Source organism: Esox lucius, chromosome 21 (genome assembly GCF_011004845.1).
Source record: "Esox lucius isolate fEsoLuc1 chromosome 21, fEsoLuc1.pri, whole genome shotgun sequence".
In the NCBI taxonomy this organism is placed as follows: Eukaryota; Metazoa; Chordata; class Actinopteri; order Esociformes; family Esocidae; genus Esox; species Esox lucius.
The window spans coordinates 31,490,235-31,510,553 of NC_047589.1; the positions used below are offsets into that span (position 1 = coordinate 31,490,235).

At 44.1% G+C, this 20,319-nt stretch overlaps 1 protein-coding gene across 1 annotated transcript in view; it reads left to right on the forward strand.

The window, feature by feature from the left end:
* The window catches only part of LOC105026589 (xin actin-binding repeat-containing protein 1), a 22,520-nt gene continuing 2,201 nt past the window's right edge, over positions 1–20,319 (forward strand). Inside the window, exons 1-8 of the mRNA XM_013131298.3 lie at positions 1–77; positions 950–1,198; positions 1,682–1,736; positions 1,830–2,321; positions 2,801–2,882; positions 10,203–10,342; positions 11,342–11,389; positions 12,874–19,497. Of these exons, the coding sequence (XP_012986752.3) occupies positions 4–77; positions 950–1,198; positions 1,682–1,736; positions 1,830–2,321; positions 2,801–2,882; positions 10,203–10,342; positions 11,342–11,389; positions 12,874–19,497 (7,764 nt within the window). The 5' untranslated portion in view covers positions 1–3. The remainder of the gene's footprint in view (positions 78–949; positions 1,199–1,681; positions 1,737–1,829; positions 2,322–2,800; positions 2,883–10,202; positions 10,343–11,341; positions 11,390–12,873; positions 19,498–20,319) is intronic.

Below are 20,319 nucleotides of genomic sequence, written 5' to 3' on the forward strand. Positions count from 1 at the left end.
TGTATGTCATGTGTGTCATGTGATTTGCCTGGACGTTCTGACCGTAACAGGGACTGGAGACCGGCAAGCTTCACCAGGTAATGTTAATTAGTCAATTCATATGAATTATCTGTCAATTCATTTCAGTCAGATGATGTAGAACTATAAACCAGGCACATTGTTGAATACATGTTCAGCTGAACTTTATATGAAACTGGTTTCACTTCTCTGCCCTACATTGCTGGTTAGACTGAAATAACAACCTTTCAATTTGTAAACACCTTTCCGTATTTTTTGTCAGTTGTGATGGAATGTTTAACTGGGATAGTCTTTCAACAAAAACACAAATTCTCTCTTCCTAAGGAAAGCTCACACTTTCCTTGGTTGTTCTGATCGTTCACACATAATTTAGCTCACACATTCCTTAGGAACAGATAGTGATTCCTCTCATATGCTCAACATTGTGTCCTATGGTCAATACTGTGAGACGGTGCTCAACATTGTGTCCTATGGTCAATACTGTGAGACGGTGCTCAACATTGTGTCCTATGGTCAATACCGTGAGACGGTGCTCAACATTGTGTCCTATGGTCAATACCGTGAGACGGTGCTCAACATTGTGTCCTATGGTCAATACCGTGAGACGGTGCTCAACATTGTGTCCAATGGTCAATACCGTGAGACGGTGCTCAACATTGTGTCCTATGGTCAATACCATGAGACAGTGCTCAACATTGTGTCCTATGGTCAATACCGTGAGACGGTGCTCAACATTGTGTCCTATGGTGAATACCGTGAAACGGTGCTCAACATTGTGTCCTATGGTCAATACCGTGAAACGGTGCTCAACATTGTGTCCTATGGTCAATACCGTGAAACGGTGCTCAACATTGTGTCCTATGGTGAATACCGTGAGACGGTGCTCAACATTGTTTCCTATGTGTGATATGTTCTGTAACTTCCTTTGTAGATTGGGTTCTGGAATTAGCTGTCTTCAAGGGTGCTGTGACATCATTAAGGGGGCTGTGACATCATTTAGTGACATCATCAAGAGACATCATCAAGTGACATCATCATCCATGGAAGGGAGAAATGTTCTGAGGCGTGCCCAGTCTCTACGGAGTGTCTCTAATGGACCCAGAGACACACCCACCTGGGCAGAGGCAGGGTTTAGGGACAGGATGAAGTCTGTCTCCTCTGTGTCGCTCATGGTTGCCAGGTGAGAAGAACACCCCTCATGACCTTTAACCTTTGGGTAAATATGAAGCTCATTAGTCACCAGGGTTTGATTGAAGTTTGTCAATTCTGGAAACCTTTCATGATATATTGACATTTTTTTTATAACTTTCTAAACTGACTGAAGTACAAAAGTACCGTTGAACATTGGGACTCCTTTGATACAGATCTGAAATCTGCTGACCCTCAATCAAAGCCTTCATTATTAGAGAGGAGCAGACAGTCATACCCCATGATCTGAAATCTGCTGACCCTCAATCAAAGCCTTAATTATTAGAGAGGAGCAGACAGTCATACCCCATGATCTGAAAACTGCTGACCCTCAATCAAAGCCTTAATTACTAGAGAGGAGCAGACAGTCATATCCCATGATCTGAAAACTGCTGATTTTTGGAGAAGAGCATTGCAATGGCTGTTTAATTAAATCTACTAGCTTGATTAATGACTTGTCTTGTTCTCATAATAGATATCAAGTCAACACGTCAGAGGAGGTCAGTTCTACCACCCCGGAGTGGAAAGGGGTAAAACATCACAGCACATCACAATACCACGTCGCTGTCATTTTCAGCAGTTCTCATGAACAAAGGCACGACAATGTCTTTTCTCTTTGCCAGACAGGCCAGCATTGGCGCCCCGGCCCAGCAGCCAATGGGAAGACAGAGACAGCCTTGGTGGACAGCAGAGTGGACAGGAAACTAGAGGCTCTGATGAAAAACAACGAGCTGAAAGAGAAGAAGAGGGTCAAGCCCAACATGTCAGGGGAAAGCTCCTGGGGATCAACAAGCCAAGAGACGTCCTACATCCAGCGCGGCCCGTCAGAAGGAAGAGAGGAAACCCCGCGGTCCACCAGTCTTTCACGCAGTAAGTCCATGTCCAGCCTCCATGGATCCTCCTCCAGGGTCAACCCGCCTGGGGGTATTGGAGCGCTGAAGGCTCTTTTTGAGTCGAAGGTCACCCAGGGGCAAGGGAAGAGCACCATGGGAGCTGTAGGCCACACACCCTCACATCCCAAGATGGCCGCCACGGCTGCAGAAGCCAACAGTTTAATGGAGGAGGAGTCAGCGACCCCTGGAATGACCTCTGACCCTGCAGCCGCTGTTGGACCGGTGAGTGTGTTAATTAGTGATTATGAGTGTGTTATCCCCTGTGGGCCAGGGGAACTTACTATGTTAGTTTGGTAGCAGAGTACAGTGTCCAAGGTATGTCTTTCCAAGATTTAATGCTCATAGAAAATGCAAGGCAAACAACATTACTGAATTATTACTTTGGAAATTCCCTGACTAAAACCTAGAACAAAAGCAGCAATGATATAAAATAATTGTAATAATATTTATAACAATAAAAAAAGGGCGACCTCTTAAGGAAGTCTGTAAAAAAAACAAAAAACAGCTGTTACTGCTGTATCTATAAAAAACATTAGCATCTGTTTCATCTCTGCATTACCTCCATTCACTATCATCTGTTAACAGCATCTCTGCATTACATCCATTCATTATCTTTACTCCCTCCACTGGCCTGGAGACATTTGTCAATCACCAGAGCAGAATGGTCTACCTGTTACTTTACCTTGTGTCTGTACTTCTAGGAGGGAAGATTGACGCGCTCTGAGAGGAGAAAGACAATCAGCCATTTTGACCTGGACAAGACATCTACACCTTCTCCAGACAGTGAGTAACATGTGATCATAAATATCACAGGACTACACTTAACCAGTAATAACATGATACACAACAGGTTACTAAAATCCATTCTGCCTCATGCTAACTCACAATATGCTCTGTCTACATTCACTGATCCAGGGTTGGTTAGGTTACTTTTGTAATCAGTTACATAACTTTTTGATTACTCAAATTCGTAATCTGAGTACTTTCATAGAGGCATTAGAAAACAAATAGGAATAACCTATAACCAGCTAAACACCTTTTGCGGTATCAATCAATGTTAGAGTTTACATAGCTTGTCAAAAATGTAATATGCATTTTACCTTATGAGTTGTGTAAGCTACAGTGCCTTGGTAAAGGGTTTCTAAACAATTGTTTCTACTTCAATATGACTGGGCTACATCTCTACATCACACGCTAAAGGTCTGTCAGATATTAAGTCATTCCAATTAATCCAATAACCTTCGATATCTTCCAGAATCTTCCAGAACCCAACATTTTTAGAATGTGTTAGCCTATTCTGTTATTTGTTATATTTGTGTTTTTAATTACTTCAAAACTATTTTGAAAAATAAATGACAATTTCTCAAAAAGGGTATTGACGTTTACAAAAATCAAGATATTCATAGCTTTTTGTGTACACTAAATCTGCAGTAGTCTGATGTTTTGCTACACAACCACCAACTTTGGTGGCATTTATTTTTGCATTCGCAAACCCCAGGCATGCGAACGCACGTTTGTAGTCATGAACATCCACACACAAATATGTTTTACCTGCTCGAACGTAACCTGAAATTATTAGCACCACCAGCGATGGTTTCTCAAAACACAAATTAAATAAATAATCTGTGATATATAGTGTGGCTTGCCCACTTCAGGTTAGTGGAGAGTGCCTGCCTCAAGTGGAGGAGTTTAAGTATCTAGGGGTCCTGTTCACGAGTGAGGGAAGGATTGAACGGGAGATTGACAGACGGATCGGTGCAGCTTCTGCAGTAATGCAGTCAATGTATCGGTCTGTCGTGGTGAAGAAAGAGCTGAGCCGCAAGGCGAAGCTCTCGATTTACCGGTCAATCTACGTTCCTACTCTCACCTATGGTCATGAGCTTTGGGTCATGACCGAAAGGACAAGATCCCGGATACAGGCGGCCGATCACTTAGAGATAGGGTGAGAAGCTCGGTCACCCGGGAGGAGCTCAGAGTAAAGCCGCTGCTCCTCCACATCGAGAGGGGTCAGCTGAGGTGGCTTGGGCATCTGTTTCGGATGCCTCCGGAACACCTTCCTGGGAAGGTGTTCTGGTCCCGTCCCACTGGGAGGAGACCCCGGGGGAAGACCTAGGACACGCTGGAGGGACTATGTCTCCCAGCTGGCCTGGGAACGCCTCTGTGTCCCCCCGGAAGAGCTGGAGGAAGTGTCTAGGGAGAGGGAAGTCTGGGCATCTCTGCTTAGACTGCTGCCCCCGCGACCCGGCCCCGGATGAAGCGGAAGAAGATGGATGGATCTGTGATTATACACCTGCACTCTTATCTTTAAGTCAGTGTCGTCAGCAGCCAATGATAATCAATGAACGCAAATTTTCTGAGATGCAAAGCAAGCAGAATCACATGGCCTACCTGTATGGAGTTGGTTTGGGAGTTGAGGTGGCTGCATCAAATGCAAATAATCATCCTTTGGCAGAGTGCTTCCCAACACAACTTTTCTCCTTAAATATCGTGATTAATTCCATATAATGTTTTATCTTGAAGGCAACACCTTGTTACAGCTATCTAACAAATAGTAGCCTAATCTTCAAACACATTTCCAGTCTGAGTTGTTCAAACACACAATTGAGGCGCTCAACTGTTCTTTTGGTTCAAATAACAATGTTTGTAAAACGTTAAATAAAAAAGTCAAGCATGCAACATTTCATAATTATTTCACGCACCTTTTCTTTTTCAACTGAAGTAATTAAAAGTAATTTCAAAAGTATCTGTAATCCGATTAGAATATTTTAGTTGGTAACATAACAGATTACAGTCACATGTAATCCGTTACTCCCCAACTCTGACTGGATCTCCTCAGTAGACTATTAACTATTAACTGACCACGTTCAGAACAGATCCTTTTCCTTCAAACCAACCCAACCCAGGGTGACTATCTAACTTCAGCACACAATTGTAGGGCCACAATTACTGCTGCTCACCTCAGAATGGACTGGAAGCTAAGCCTCGCCTCAGCTTGTGATTGAATAGGTCTGGTTTTCAGTGTAGTAAACAGCTGACATCACAGAGGGGGGCCCACATGCTGGGCTACTGGATCAAAATAAAACCCTCTGTGGTGGGGTGGGTGGGGGATTGGGGAGGGCATGGGAAGTAGGAGAGTGACTGTGCAGGATAGGAGAGGGGCCAGGGAGCCAGACTGAGCGGCGGGAGGGAGGGAGGGAGGTAGGGGAAAATACAGAAATAGACTCCTGGCACAAGACTCTCCGTTACTGGGAGGAGTTAGGGAGACAGACTCAGCTGTCCCAGGAGAAGGAAGACATAGAGAAAGGGAGGGGTGAGGAAGAGAAGGTGAGGGCATAAGAGAGTGCAAGATTGGGAGAGAGCAGTCCTAGAGAAAGAGCAGCACCATTTTTCCCTTCATGTTTCAAGGACAGTCAGGAAGAAGGGATCGTGAGCAGTTGAACCCTGTGAGTATATACATTATTTGGAGTGAGATTCAGATAAAGTATAACGTATGGGGTGAAGGGGGAACTGAATGCGTGTAGCTAAAGTCTGTATAGGGTTGTATCTATGAGGGTTGAGGTGGATGAGGTCTGTGGTGAATAAGAGCTGACGTGGATGAGGGCTGAGGTGGATGAGATCTGAGGTGGTTAAGAGTTGACGTGGATGAGGTCTGAGGTGGATGAGGGTTGAGGTAGATGAGGTGGATGGGGGCTGAGGTAGATGAGGTCTGGATTGGATGAGGGTTGAGGTGGATGAGGATTGATGTATATAAGGGCTGAGTTGGATGAGATCTGAGTTGAAATGAGGGTCTGAGTTGGATGAGGTCTGAGGTGGATGAGTTCTGAGGTGGATAAGGGCTGACATGGATGAGGGTTGAGGTGGATGAGGGTTGAGATGGATCAGGATTGATGTGTATGTAGGCTGAGGTGGATAAGGATTGAGTTGGAAGAGGATTGATGTGTGTGTGGGCTGAGGTGGATGAGGTCTTAGGTGGATGAGGTCTGAGGTGGATGAGGATTGATGTGTATGTGGGCTAAGGCGGATGATGAAATCTAAATGCTTTGCAGGATTTCCCCCCCCCAATTTGGCTCCTTGTTTTGCAGTCTGAATATCAGTGGTGAACCACAGATAAACACTTTCAATACAGACGTCCTTAAGAGGTCCCCCTCTCTATAACCTCTCATTGTCCCAATGGGTTCTAAGCCAGGCAAAATAGTTCTGTCACAAACCTAAGACATGCTAAAGAGATCTGTTGTTCCATGGTTTCGTAAGCCAACATATCTCTTGCTGAACTGAGGTGTTTGTCCCCACACCCCCCAAACTCTGAGTGCGTTTTCACTGTAAGTTGACACCTGTTGTCACATCCATTTTGATTTGATTCTGCTGTAGATTGTACTGCTGATTTGATTCTCCTGTAGAGTATACTGTTGATTTGATTCTCTTGTAGAGTATACTGTTGATTTGATTCTGCTGTAGAATATACCGTGGATTTGATTCCTCTGTATATAGTATTGTGTTGATTTAATTTGCCTGTAGATTTTACTGTTGATCTGATTCAATTGTAGACAGTACTGTGTTCTCATTTGATTCTACTTAAGAATCTACTGTGTTGATTCCCAGTGGGTCTGGGTCAGAGTAGGCAGGTGTCCGTGAAGCCGTTCCCTCTCCCCCAGTGGTACATTTAGACCAGGCAGCTGTTCTACAGACACCTCGGGGGGGTTATTGGGTGTCATGACTACCCATACAGACATTATAACCATTATCTATTATTAGCTATGATCCTCTGCTCATAATGGCAGACTGGGTAAGACTGTAATGCTAAGCACTCCACTGTTGTGAACAATAAATACACATATAATCATTACATGCTTTACAATCACTAACACATACACACGTACAACAAAACACATACACACATACAGTGCCAATAGAAAGTTTACATCTTTAACCTTTGACATTCTGTCATGTCAGTATGTCAGAGTTTCATGCATTTCAGTTAGGATATCTTGTCCATTTATCTGTGATACTCCAGAACTATCGGGGTGGTTCTCTAGCAACTATGGACACTTAGTTCTCTTTACAAAATGTCAAGCTCTTTCAAGTTCTTTAGGGACAGTCAATGGACAGCAAAATTTAAACGATGCCAGACATTTTTAAGGTTCCTTTTTTGCCCACACACTTTCCTCTTGCCATAACTCTGGCACATGTTACTATTTGTATCATCAGTCCAGATTAGTTTTTTTCTGAACTAGGCTGTCTTTTTTTTGGCTGTTTTTTGGCTGTTCTGCAAGGTGTTTTTACACCTTCCAGTCCAACTTCTGCAGTTCAGTTGCTGAAGTCTTCCACAAATGTTAATGAGTGACACATCCACATCTACCTACCTAGTCAGTTGTTTTATCTTAATTATGGTGAGCATTTTTTTGTCATCCATTGTAAAGATCTTACTTGGTCTACCAGGTTGTCTGCCATTCTGAGCTAACCATTGTTTTGTTGCTTCTTCTTAATGTACCAAACAGTTGGTTTCGACATGTCAAATGTTTTGCTATGTCTCTGTTAAAGACATAACATGTTTTATTGTGTGCTATGAACACAATAAATTGCTTAACCTGGAATTAAATAATTGCCAAGTCAGTTCATTAGACCACGGTGTCATAGCCCTTATATTTCTCCCTGCAAATTACTCCAAAAGCTGGCAGTGTCTATTTATAGCCCATGTCAATCAAAATAGGAGGTTACTGGTCTCTGACTGTGTAGTTCTACCATTTCCTTGTGCTGTTGATCAAGGCATCAAGTACAACCTTGTTTCCAAAGAAATTGGGACGCTTTGTAAAATGTAAAGAAAAACGGAATGAAATTATGAGATCATGTAAACCCTATATTCAACAGAAAATAGTACCAAGACCACATAACAAATGTTGAAACTGAGAAATGTTATTATTTCTTGAAATATTTATGCCCACTTTGAATTTGATGCCAGCAACATTTCAAAAATGCAGGGACAGGAGCAACAAAAGACTGGAAAAGTTGTGTAATGTAAAAAAAAAAACCTGGGGTTGAACATCTCACAAATAATTAGGTTAATTGGCAACAGGTCATCCCAAAGAGGATGAGTCTTTTAGAAGTAAAGATGGGGAGGGGTTCACCACTCTCTGAAAGACTGCACAGGCAAATAGTGCAACAATTCAAGAATAATGTTACTCAACGTAAAATATGTGAGTTTGGGGATCTCATCATCTACCGTGCATAATATCATTAAAAGATTCAGAGAATCCGGAGAAATCTCTACGTTGCTGCATTCAGTAATGCAAGTTAAAACACGCAAAAAAGAAACCATAATATAAATAAAATCCAGAAATGCAGTCACCTTCTCTGGGGCAATCTCATTTAAGATGGACTGAAGCAAAGCGGTCTGACGAATCAAAGCTTTAAATTATTTTTGGGAAGAATTTAAAACGTCATCAGTACTAAAGAGGAGAGGGACCCTCTGGCTTGTTATCAGCGCAGTTCTAAAGCCAGCATCCGTGATGGTATGGGGTGACTTGCACATCTTTAAAGGCACCATTAATGCTGAGCAATATATAGATGTTTTGGAGCAACATATGCTGCCATCCAGACAATGTCTTTTCCAGAGAAGGCCTTGCGTTTTTCAGCAAGACAATGCCAAACTACATTCTGCATGTATTACAACAGCAAGGCTCTGTAGTAAAATAGTATGTGTGCTAAACTGAAAACATTTGGCGCATTATGAAATGAAAAATATGACAAAGGAGACCTCGAACTGTTGAGCAGCTGAAATCCAACATCAAGCAAGAATGGGAAAACTTTTCACTTTCAAAACCACAGGTATGCTCAGTTCCCAAACACTTACAGAGTATGGGTAAAAGAAGAGGTGATGCAACACAGTAATAAACATGCCCCTGTTCCAACGTTTTTGAAACAAATTGCTGGCAATGTACTTTTCAATGTACTTTTCCAAAAACAATAAAATAACATTTGATATGTTGTCTTTCTACTATTTTCAATTAAATATAGGGATAAATGATGTGCAAATCATTGCATTCTGTTTATTACGCAGTGTCCCAATTTTTTTGGAAACAGGGCTGTATAATAATTGCTACTTAATTGCTCAATAATTTGACTTCTGTATAAAATACATATCAACACTTAAGCTTTTCTAGGTATTTTCCTTTGATGTTTAGGATAAAATGTGGATAGAATGGGGTTGGCCTGCAAACAGTAGCTTTACTAATGAATGTGTCTTCATTAAAAGATTCCCAAATTCAACAGAATGCATAAGGTAGGGTACTTGATAAATCGGAAAATGTAGTCCAGGTGTGATTAATTCAGTTTGTTTATCACTTGTCTGTTGAATGTTCACAATGTGCTGTTCATCACTAGCTGCTCATCTAGAAATACAGTGTTGCTTCCCGCAGAACCAGGTGTTTTCAGGGATGAGGGAGGAATGGACTGACAAGTAAAGGATATTTTATTCAGCATTCCTTTACATTAGATTTCAATGAAGTGGAAGAGTCCCAGGATACTACAGGCTGGGTCATATAGTGGAAGAGTCCCAGGATACTACAGGCTGGGTCATATAGTGGAAGAGTCCCAGGATACTACAGGCTGGGTCATATAGTGGAAGAGTCCCAGGATACTACAGGCTGGGTCATGTAGTGGAAGAGTCCCAGGATACTACAGGCTGGGTCATATAGTGGAAGAGTCCCAGGATACTACAGGCTGGGTCATGTAGTGGAAGAGTCCCAGGATACTACAGGCTGGGTCATATAGTGGAAGAGTCCCAGGATACTACAGGCTGGGTGATATAGTGGAAGAGTCCCAGGATACTACAGGCTGGGTGATATAATGGAAGAGTCCCAGGATACTACAGGCTGGGTGATATAGTGGAAGAGTCCCAGGATACTACAGGCTGGGTCATATAGTGGAAGAGTCCCAGGATACTACAGGCTGGGTGATATAATGGAAGAGTCCCAGGATACTACAGGCTGGGTGATCTGCTACCAAGGGCCTGTTTTAGTGTCTGCCGCTGTGACAGGAGCCAGACATGACAATCGGATGGCATTGATTTACCTCACCGCTCCGTCTGTCCCTCTGATGTTTCCGTAGGTGACAGGTGGAGGTCAATCACAGACATTAGAGACAGCAGCACCTCCTTCAACCCGGGACGTGAGAAACCTCCCACTTCTGTTCATGTCAGAGCTATATCTGCATTCTATCTGTCCAAGATAGCAGCTGCAGAGTCAACGGTTAGTGATCCTCTCTCTTTTCTGGCCTTTCTATCCGTTCACACTGCTTTAGGGACATCTCCTGGTCAGCAGTAACTGGGCACTGTTTAATGGTGATAATTCTGTTAAAACTCTGTGAGAGAGTGGCTAATTTGCTGCTTTACTAATCTACCAACACAGGACCAGGCTTGTCATCTTACATCATGATACATCTTTCAAATTATACTACTCAGTGACAAAACACTAATTCAGCAATAATTTGTAGAACATATGGTTTAACATAAAACTATTTCAAAATAATGTGCCTTCACCAGGATTCTATCCCATAACCTGAATGTTCCACAGTTAACCTCTCTATCTGCTAAGCTACCGTTCTGGTGAAGTTATCTGTAAGAAATCACAGCCACATTCGGGGCAGCAGGTTAAGCTCATGGTCAAGAGTGCTGGGCCAGTAAGGAAAAGGACATTGGTTCTAATCCCTGAGTTGACAAGTTGATAAACCCTGTTCTGTCACGGCCCAAGGCAGTTAACCCCTTATTGCTCCCAGGCCATTACTGTAAATAAGAAGGATGGGCCAGTGGTCTGGGCCTCTGCCTTTACATGTACTGCTTTGTTTTCAGACCTGACCTACAGTGCTTCCAGACAGAAATCTCTCCTCTCCTATCTTTTGCCATTCATAAAAACATGCTTTGGCACTCCAGTGTCAATGATATCAACTCGTCAGATTAACTTATTTTCTATCCCATTCTACAACCAGGTTACATAGCTGTTAGATTCCACAGTCTTATCACACCCTTTTGCTCTGTTGACACCAAGGCAGCTCTATGATAAACGGGTAGTAAAAGAATTGAGAAGACCAAGGCAGATCTATGATAAGCAGGTACTAAAGAATTGAGAACACCAAGGCATATCTATGATAAGCGGGTACTAAAAGCCACAGTACCCATTATATAATTGCTGTGAACAGTGGAAGATGTGTAATTTTACCTTATCAACCTGATAATGATATTTTCCTTGCAGACTGCAGGTTCATCATCGACCGGCAAGAGAGAGGGGAAACCAACCAAGGTAATTATTACTGTTGTCTGTTCAACGAAAACTTAGAGTTAGCATGGACGTGTGGGTTTTGTTATGTTTGTTTGGTTCCCAGGTAACAGTGTGTTTTGCTTCTTGTTATTTTTGAGGGGATAATACACCAATCACCCATAACATTATGACCACTAACAGGTGAAGTGAATAACACTGAATCTCGTTATCATGGCACCTAACAGTGGGTGGGATATATTAGGCAGCAAGTGAACATTCTGTCCTCAAATTTGATGTGTTAGAAGTAGGAAAAGATGGGCAAGCGTAAAGATTTGAGCGATTTTGACAAGGCCCAAATTGTGATGGCTAGACGACTTGGTCAGAGCATCTCCAAAACTGCAGTCCTTGTGGGGTGATCCCAGTCTGCAGTGGTCAGTACCTATCAAAAGTGGTCCAAGGTAGGAAAAGTGGTGAACCGACGACAGGGTCATGGACGGCCAAGGATTACTGATGCACATGGGGAGCGAAGGCTGTCCCGTGTGGTTCGATCCAACAGACTAGCTACTGTAGCTCAAAGTTAATGCTGGTACTGATAGAAAGGTGTCAGAACACACAAGCAATGTGATGCTTTGGGCAATGTTCTGCTGGGAAACCTTGGGTTCTGCCATTCATGTAGATGTTACTTTGACACGTACCACCTACCTAAGCATTGTTGCAGACCATGTGCACCCTTTCATGGCAACGGTATTCCCTGATGGCATCTTTCAGCAGGATAATGTACCACAAAGCAAAAATGGTTCAGGAATGGTTTTAGGAACACAACGAGATCAAGGTGTTGACCTTGGACAGATCTCAATCCAATCAAACATCTGTGGGATGTGCTGGACAAAGTCTAATCCATGGAGGCCCCACCTTGCAACTTACAGGATCTGCTGCTAACGTCTTGGTGCCAGATACTACAGCACACCTTCAAAGGGTCTTGTGGAGTCCATGCCTCGACGGGTCAGAGCTGTTTCGGCAGCAAAAGGGGGACCTACACAATATTAAGCAGGTGGTCATAATGTTATGGCTGATCGGTGTATGAAATAGGATAAAAAATGTTTGGCTAACTGTAACCATATTATCAATGAAAAATGTATTTCACTAAGGATCGAGATTGATGGCAATTTTTTTGGGGAATGCAGGTAATAATGTTTTGGAATTGAACTGCTTTAGTTAACACAATGTTTGATGTTCAGCTAATAAAATATTTTGATTTCAGCTAACAATGCTTGGAGTTGAGCAAGTTCAGCTAATAAAATGCGATTTGGTTTGTGGAAGGCTCTTTGCAAAGGAACGTCCCAGTGAAATTGTTGCAACTCACGGTGTACAATAGGTAATGTGGGTAAATAATGTACAACATTCCTTCAGCATGGGTAATGCGTAATGAGCATGGCCGTCTTTTACGCATGTTTCTTTATTGGATTTGGAATTCCCTCAATGATGGAGTCAATTAAGATAATATCCCGTTTTGCTTTCCACCTAAGATGGCTGAGGATGACCAAAAAATAAGATATGGTCCAGCCGGTCCATCCACTACACCTTCTGAGACTCCACCCAGTCTGGGAAAACCCACCCAGACTCACCATGCATGTCCCACTCCCCCATCCAAAGAGGCACTGTCAGCATTGTACCAACAGAGGCAGAAAGTGGAGCTGCGGAGGATTCTGAAGCACACCCACCCGGAGCTGAGGAGTCTGGACAGCTTGGATGGGGTGGTGGACCAGGAGCTGGCTGAGGTGCTGTCTTCTGAGACCCCGCTAACAGCTGGCGACACTGGATATGAGGGCGAGGTTCTGTCCAGGCGGTGGATATTTGAGAACTGTATACAGAGCAACGCAGAGGATCCCCATGCTTCTAAAATGCACATGTTGGATGTGGCTGGGGTTGGTGCAGGCGCATGGGCTGGAGATAGAGGGGCTGGACCTGCTGCCATGTATGGAGATGACAGTGGTGCTAGGGTTGGGGCTGGATCTGAGGTTGGATCTGAGTTCGGGCCTAGGATTGGAGCTGAGGTGGTATCTGAGTTCGGGCCTGGGATTGGATCCGTGTTCGCATCTGGGATTGGAGCTGGGGTTGTATCTGGGTTCGGGCCTGGGATTGAAGCTGGGGTTGGATCTGGGTTCGGGCCTGGGATTGGAGCAGGGGTATGGGGAGATGTGAAGAGAACATCTGTCTTGTTTGAGCAGCCATTGGATAACCATGACCACCAGGAGGTGAGGGTTCAGAAAACTACAGACCAGGTGGAGAATGCTGATGCTAAGTGTGAGAAGATGATGGAAAGGATAGATGTCCAGTCTGCTAGAAGGTTGTTTGAAAGCCAGCAGGTCAACATCCTTAGAGCCAACCAAGATGACCTTGTGAACCAGAACAAGGTCATTGTGTTGGAGGATGAGAGGGGGGCCGTTCAGAAGAGAAAACAAGCCTTTGAGAAGAGTAGCAGTAAGAGAGTTCAGAGAGAGAAGAAAAGTGTTTGTTACAGAAATCTTGATGTGGCGCCACAGTCTGAGAGAGAAACATTGAATGTCAGTGCAAATGTTGACCCTGAGGTTAGTGAGGACCAGCCACGGCATGAGGGTGTCTCCAAAGTCAAACAAGTATTTGAAAGGAAGTTACAGTGTTCTTCAAAAGCCGATGTTCGCAGTGAAACAAGTCCAAAATGTCCGATGTATCAGTCTACATCTCTATTTAAAATAAATCCTTTCAAAACAATAAACATAAGTGGGGAACCCTCAGATCTGCCTGAACCACTGCCCCAGAATCCCACATCACCTTCGGGGGACCTTGGCCCAGACAGCAGAATCCAGGAGGACATGCTAGCATTATCAGCTAATGTCAGGAACAGAGCTCAGCTGTTTGAGTCCACGCTGTTCGACCTGATTAACCACCAGAACAGGGAGGAGGGGAAGACGATGTGTGAAAGCATCAACTACACCCTGAACTCCCTCTATCACTTCAGTGCCATCCACTCCCACGGATCCATCATTGAGGCGAGCGAGACAGGAAATGGTAAAAGGGCAAGGTTCAGGCTGACCACCGGCTTGAGTCCAGAGGTGGAAGAGGACCAGGTGGCTGAGGGTGGGGTTAAAAACTTCATACTGCAACTGTTGCCCCGGGGAACCTTAAAACCTCAGTTGGTTTACCTGAAGGAGGATGAGCAAGGGAACGTGGATGTTACTTCTGTGACAGTACCTGTTCATCAGGTACACCTCGCTTCAAACCAAGACAAAGAGTTCAGGACGGCCAACGTTGTCCAGCTCATAGAGGACATCCTTAGTCAGGACAGCTCTCTGAGGAAAGGAGTGGTGATTCAGGAGGACGCAGTGGGAAGGAGTGAGGTGACCGTATATTCCCTGTACAACCACTCTGATGGGAAGGTAGAGAGGTATCGTCCTCCACAGGGTCCAAGGATGGAGACCAACGTCCCAGACATGGCTGCCGGAAATCTAAAGCCTGAAACAGAGACTCCTGGAGTGGATAGAGATGATGTGAAGTCAACCATCAGCGGTCTCCTGGCCACAAGTCAGGACCACAACACCCCAGCCTCCTACAAACAGGAGGCCAAGGGAAATGTCAAGTTATTCAAGAGCTGTATCGAGAAGGGAGATCTGGAGTATTTGAAGTCCCTGCAGGTTCAGCCAGACGAGGAGGAACAACTCCCAAAACAAACTGATGTTGTGACAAATATTTCCCCAGAGCCAAAAACAGATCATCTTCAACAACAACAAACAGTTGAACAGATGGAGCAATATGATCCAGATAGTGTCCCAGTGGATGTGAATAAACTAAAGAGCATGTTCCCAGCCAACCAGAGATGTGTCCAGCAGAAAGAGATGACTCATAGTGACATCATCCATTCTGCCATGATGTTTCCTGGACAAGCCGGTCATGGTACAGTATCTGCAGAGAGAAAGGTCTCTCCAGGATGTGACATCAGCATAGGAATACACTCAACAGGGTGGGTGAAGAACCAGAGTTTGAGGGAGATGCTAAAGCGTGATGCTGAGGCATTAGCAAAAACACATTACCCTAACACAGCATCTCAGGAGACATCAGTCCACTCTGAACCACAGAAGGATCAAATTATCCTTCAGGCTGATTTAGTTGAGGCGATGGATGAGGATGATGAAATCTCCAACTTGCAGGCTGCCCTCTATACCCTCCAACAGGCCACCATGGAAGCCAAGGCTCTGCAGCAGGTGGCGCTAAAGAAACAGGTCAAAGCTGTTCAACATGTGGTTCAAGAGAAACAGCAACTCACTAGACAGACTTGCCATTCAGAGCAACAAGGACAACCTATCTCTTTGAAGAGCAGTGGACTTAAGCCAGAGAAGACCTCTGAAATATTACAGGTCCACAAGCAAACTTCTGTACAGAAGAAACAGACATCCTTTGATTCTGTTATAAAGACTTTCACAACCCCCTCCAGTACCTCAGAAGAGGAAACAGCAACTTGTTGCAAGACCAAAGAGGATAGCTGTGTTTCCACGGCTTTTGAAGAACTAGAAAACCCAGAAGCTTGGAGCTTGGAGGGCCATGAGAATACTGAGGTGGTCCAGAAAGGACATCTTATTGGAGCAATGAAGAATTTACAGAGCAGTTCAACTGAGAAAGACCACAAGGAGCAGGTAGTGCGAGGTCAGCTTCAGGCAGCATTCCTTTCTCCGGAGAAGACAAGTGGGGTTAACTTCAGTAAAAAAGATTTCAAGGATGCTATGATCTACAAGAAATCTGGAAAGTCCAAATCTAAAAGCCATAAGAGGAAGACCGATGTGGGGACTGTTGCTCAACAAAGTAATGTAAAGACTGAGTCTCTGACTAATGCAAAACCTTCACCTTCTATAACAATAAGTGAAGGACATGGCATCTCTGTGAGCATCAGTGGCACAAAAGCAGAGAAAAGCTCTAAAACAAAATTCCAGGTTGAGCAAAACCCAGAAACCAGGAACATGGAGGAAAAAGAGGGCGCTGAGGTGGGCCAGAAAGGATATCTTATGGCTGAAATGACGACTTTGCAGAGTAGCACAACAGAGCAGCAACCCAAGGAGGAAGTAATTGGAGGTCATCTTCAAGCAGCACTACATTCTCTGGAGAAGACAAGCGGTGTTAACATCAGTCAAGGCGATTTCAAGGCTGCTATGATTTACAGGAACTCTGGGAATTCTAAATCTCAAAGCCACAAGAAGAAGACTGATGTGGGTTCAGTTTCTAAACTCAGTGAGGATAAACATAATCCTGCTGAACCCCCTAGCATAGATCAAACCACAAGTAAACCTGCAGAACCCACAAACCCAGATCAAGCCACATATAAACATATTGAACCCCCTAGCCCAGATCAAACCACAAATAAACCCACTACAGATTCCACAGTTAAACTGCAACCTCAGACTGGCCTTAAAACTCTGGCACCTTCAAAGAAAAAGAAGAAGCCTGTTGGTCCAAAACCAGCTCTTCCACCTAAACCAACATTTCCTCCTAAACCAAACCATCTGAAAGCAGATCCAGGTAATATTACTACAGGAAGCACATCTTGTCAGTTAACAGAGACTATGGTACATACCACCGAAAGCCAAATCATTTCTATGAGTACTACCAGTAGTATTTCTAAAACTACCATTTCTAGCAATCAACTAAAAGAACCAAACCAAGGACTAATAAAAGAATCAGTTGACAGTCAAACAAACGTATCAAGCAAATGTAAAATGAAACAATCTACCAAATGTCTATCAAAAGACTCAACCAAAAACAAACTTGAAGAGTCAGCCAAAAATCTACCAAATGAATCATCCAAAGATCAGGCAAAAGAATCAACTAAAAATCAACCAAAAGGGTCAACTAGAAGTCAGCCAAAGCAATCAACTGAAAGTCAACAGAAAGAATCCACCAAAAGTGAACCAAAAGACTTACCCAAAAGGCAACTAAACAAATCTAAGAAAAGTCAATCAAATGAATCAACAGAAAATCTATTTACAAAGGCAACAAAAAGTCAACCAAATGAATCTTCCCAGCCTTTGATAATCAAACCAATGTCCTATGCAGATGCCCTTTGCAGAGGCTTCCAACATAATGACAGTGATAGAGAGGCACAACAGAGTAGGCTTGACACTGACTGCTCTGATATGCCAGCTGGGAGCTCATTTGGAAAAGCAGAAGCTGGGTTCACTCAACACACTGGTGATCCAACTCAACACACTGCTGATGCAACCCAATACACTGCTGATCCAACCCAACACACTGCTGATACAACCCAACACACTGCTGATCCAACTCAATACATCAGTGATGCAACCCAACACGCTGCTGATCCAACTCAACACACTGCTGATACAACCCAATACACTGCTGATCCAACTCAACACATCGGTGATGCAACTCACACTGGGGATGCAACCCAACACATTGATGATGCAACCCAACACACTGATGATGCCACCCAATACACTGCTGATACAACCCAATACACTGCTGATCCAACTCAACACATCGGTGATGCAACTCACACTGGGGATGCAACCCAACACATTGGGAATGCACCCCAACACACTGATGATGCAACCCAACACACTGATGATGCCACCCAATACACAGCCGATCCCACTCAACACATCGGTGATGCAACTCACACTGGGGATGCAACCCAACTCAATGAGGATGTAACATTAACCCAGAAAGTCCAAGGGTTAGAGGTCATTCCTCAAAGACTTAATAGTCCTAGCTCTAACTATGTGGAAGAGAGCAACACCACATCACCACAGAAGAAGTCAAGCATGGTGCAGGGAGCTGGACTCCAGTATGGGTCAGAGAACACTGAGAAGATAAGTGAAGATAGAAGAAATAAAATTCCTCAGAAGCCTAAAAGAGGTAAGATGGCAGAGAGTGAATCAAAGAACCAGGACTACAAATCTGAGATGAATAGCTGTATTGCACTAAAACATTTTGATGTGGGACAGCAAACCAGCCATACCGATCAGCCTCTACAAGGCATCAGACCAAAGAGCCAGAAGAACAACTCTAAAAACAGCAGCCAACTACAGGAACATGACAAGAAGAAAAACAAAGTGGTCATGAGGGAGAAAAAAGGCAAGACAAAGCCTGAGACGGAGGGCCAGCGTCGCCTGAGGCTGTCGGTTCACATGGATGAGATCATCAGGGGTAATGTGACCACGGCCATGGAGATTGTGGACAACCTGAGGAAGCAGGATGAGCTGAATCAGATACTCACCCAGGTGAAGATGGTAGAGGAAGACACCAGCCAGGTGGACGTCAGGGCCCTCAGGAACATCTTTGAGAATGTACCTGAGTGGGTTGTCGCCCCACGGGTCAAGAAACCACATAAACCAGAGACCAAGGTGGACCAGAAGGTTGAGAAGGTTAAGACGTCAACAGACGACACAGAGACACTGTCCTCCATGGCTCTAGTTTTCGGAGATCTAGAGAGAGCCAGCGAGGAGATCATGAATTTGAAGGAGCAGACGTTGGCCAGACTGATGGACATTGAGGAGGCTATAAAGAAGGCTTTGTATTCTGTCTCCACTCTGAAATCAGACTCGGACATTGCTGGTCTGTCTTCCCTGTTAAAAGAGTCCCTACAGGTTACATCAAGCCAACCCCAAGGCTTGCAGACCACCAGTAACATCAGCACCATCACCATCGGCTCATCCACTAGAGCACTGGTGCCCCAGGAGGTCTCTCCTACTCTCACCACAAAGACACAGAGGGAGCCAGAGAGAGCACCGGAGGCTGTTCAGAGAACAGGGCCGGAGGTGGCTGGGAGTAAACCCCAGAGCAGTCCTCCATCCTCCCCTGCCTTTATCTCCATCCAGTCAGCAGCCAGGCAGAAGTCTGCAAGTGGACCAGACACTGAGTCCCTGCAGCTTCCGCTGTGCTCCGCCTGTCAGCTCAGCCCAACCAGCAGCCCTGGCAGCAAGAGCCCTGTCAATCAGAGACGGCAGGTCAGTGTGCTCCAGTTAACGACAGCTCCGGACGGGAGTGGGGTCGTCGGCACTAAAAGTGTTAGTGAGAACTACGGGAAAACCGATGAGTTTGGCCATACAGTTTATTCCACCAAGACTTCCACGGTGGTGACCACTCCGCCCGACACCAGGGTTCAGGTAGGAACCAGTAGTCCTACCAGGTATGGAGTTGTCACATACCCAGAGGTCAAGGTCACATTGCCTATCAACAAACCTTAACAGCCTTTATAAATGGTACCGGCCATGTTCACGTTGTAAGTCCCTTTGGACAAACAAGTTCTGCTGAATTTGTGGACCCATGAAGAGTGGCTGCTACTTCTGTCACAGATAATATGGAGCTTCATATAAATATCAAATAACTTGAGGTTTAAACACCTTTAGGGCAGACCAACTTACAAATTCAAAGACTGTCTGAGTTATAACTCCTTCTTAGAGATTCAGTTGCATACTGATGGTATATTTTTTGATGGTTTAACAGCAACTTATTGATTTAATTTAGATGGGCAACAGTATAAAGGTATTACCACCTGTCTTGTTAGATTGTGTTTGACTTGTGTTTAATTATTTAAAGTGTGGGATTTAATTAAACATGTTTTCTTACTTGGATGGAAATTAAATAAAATATTGTTCTATTTGCTTCCTCACTACTTTCTACATTTCTGTATTGGTAACAACAGAACCAGTGCTTGACTTGGGCAGGAATGGTCCGGAACCGTAAACCGGTACAAACAGTGTTACGGTTCCTTTTTTAGGCAAAAGAGCCACCTGAGATGTCTGGGATAAGCTACTGAAATGGAACAAGCCTTATTAACACATACATTTTGATGAACGTAGTCTAATGTGCGATTTGTCAGTTCCTGTACTTATTTTATCCCAAGTCAAGCACTGATTAGAACAGCTCATCATAATTAATAAAGTATTATAACAAAGTTACACATTAATACCAGTTTATATTAATGG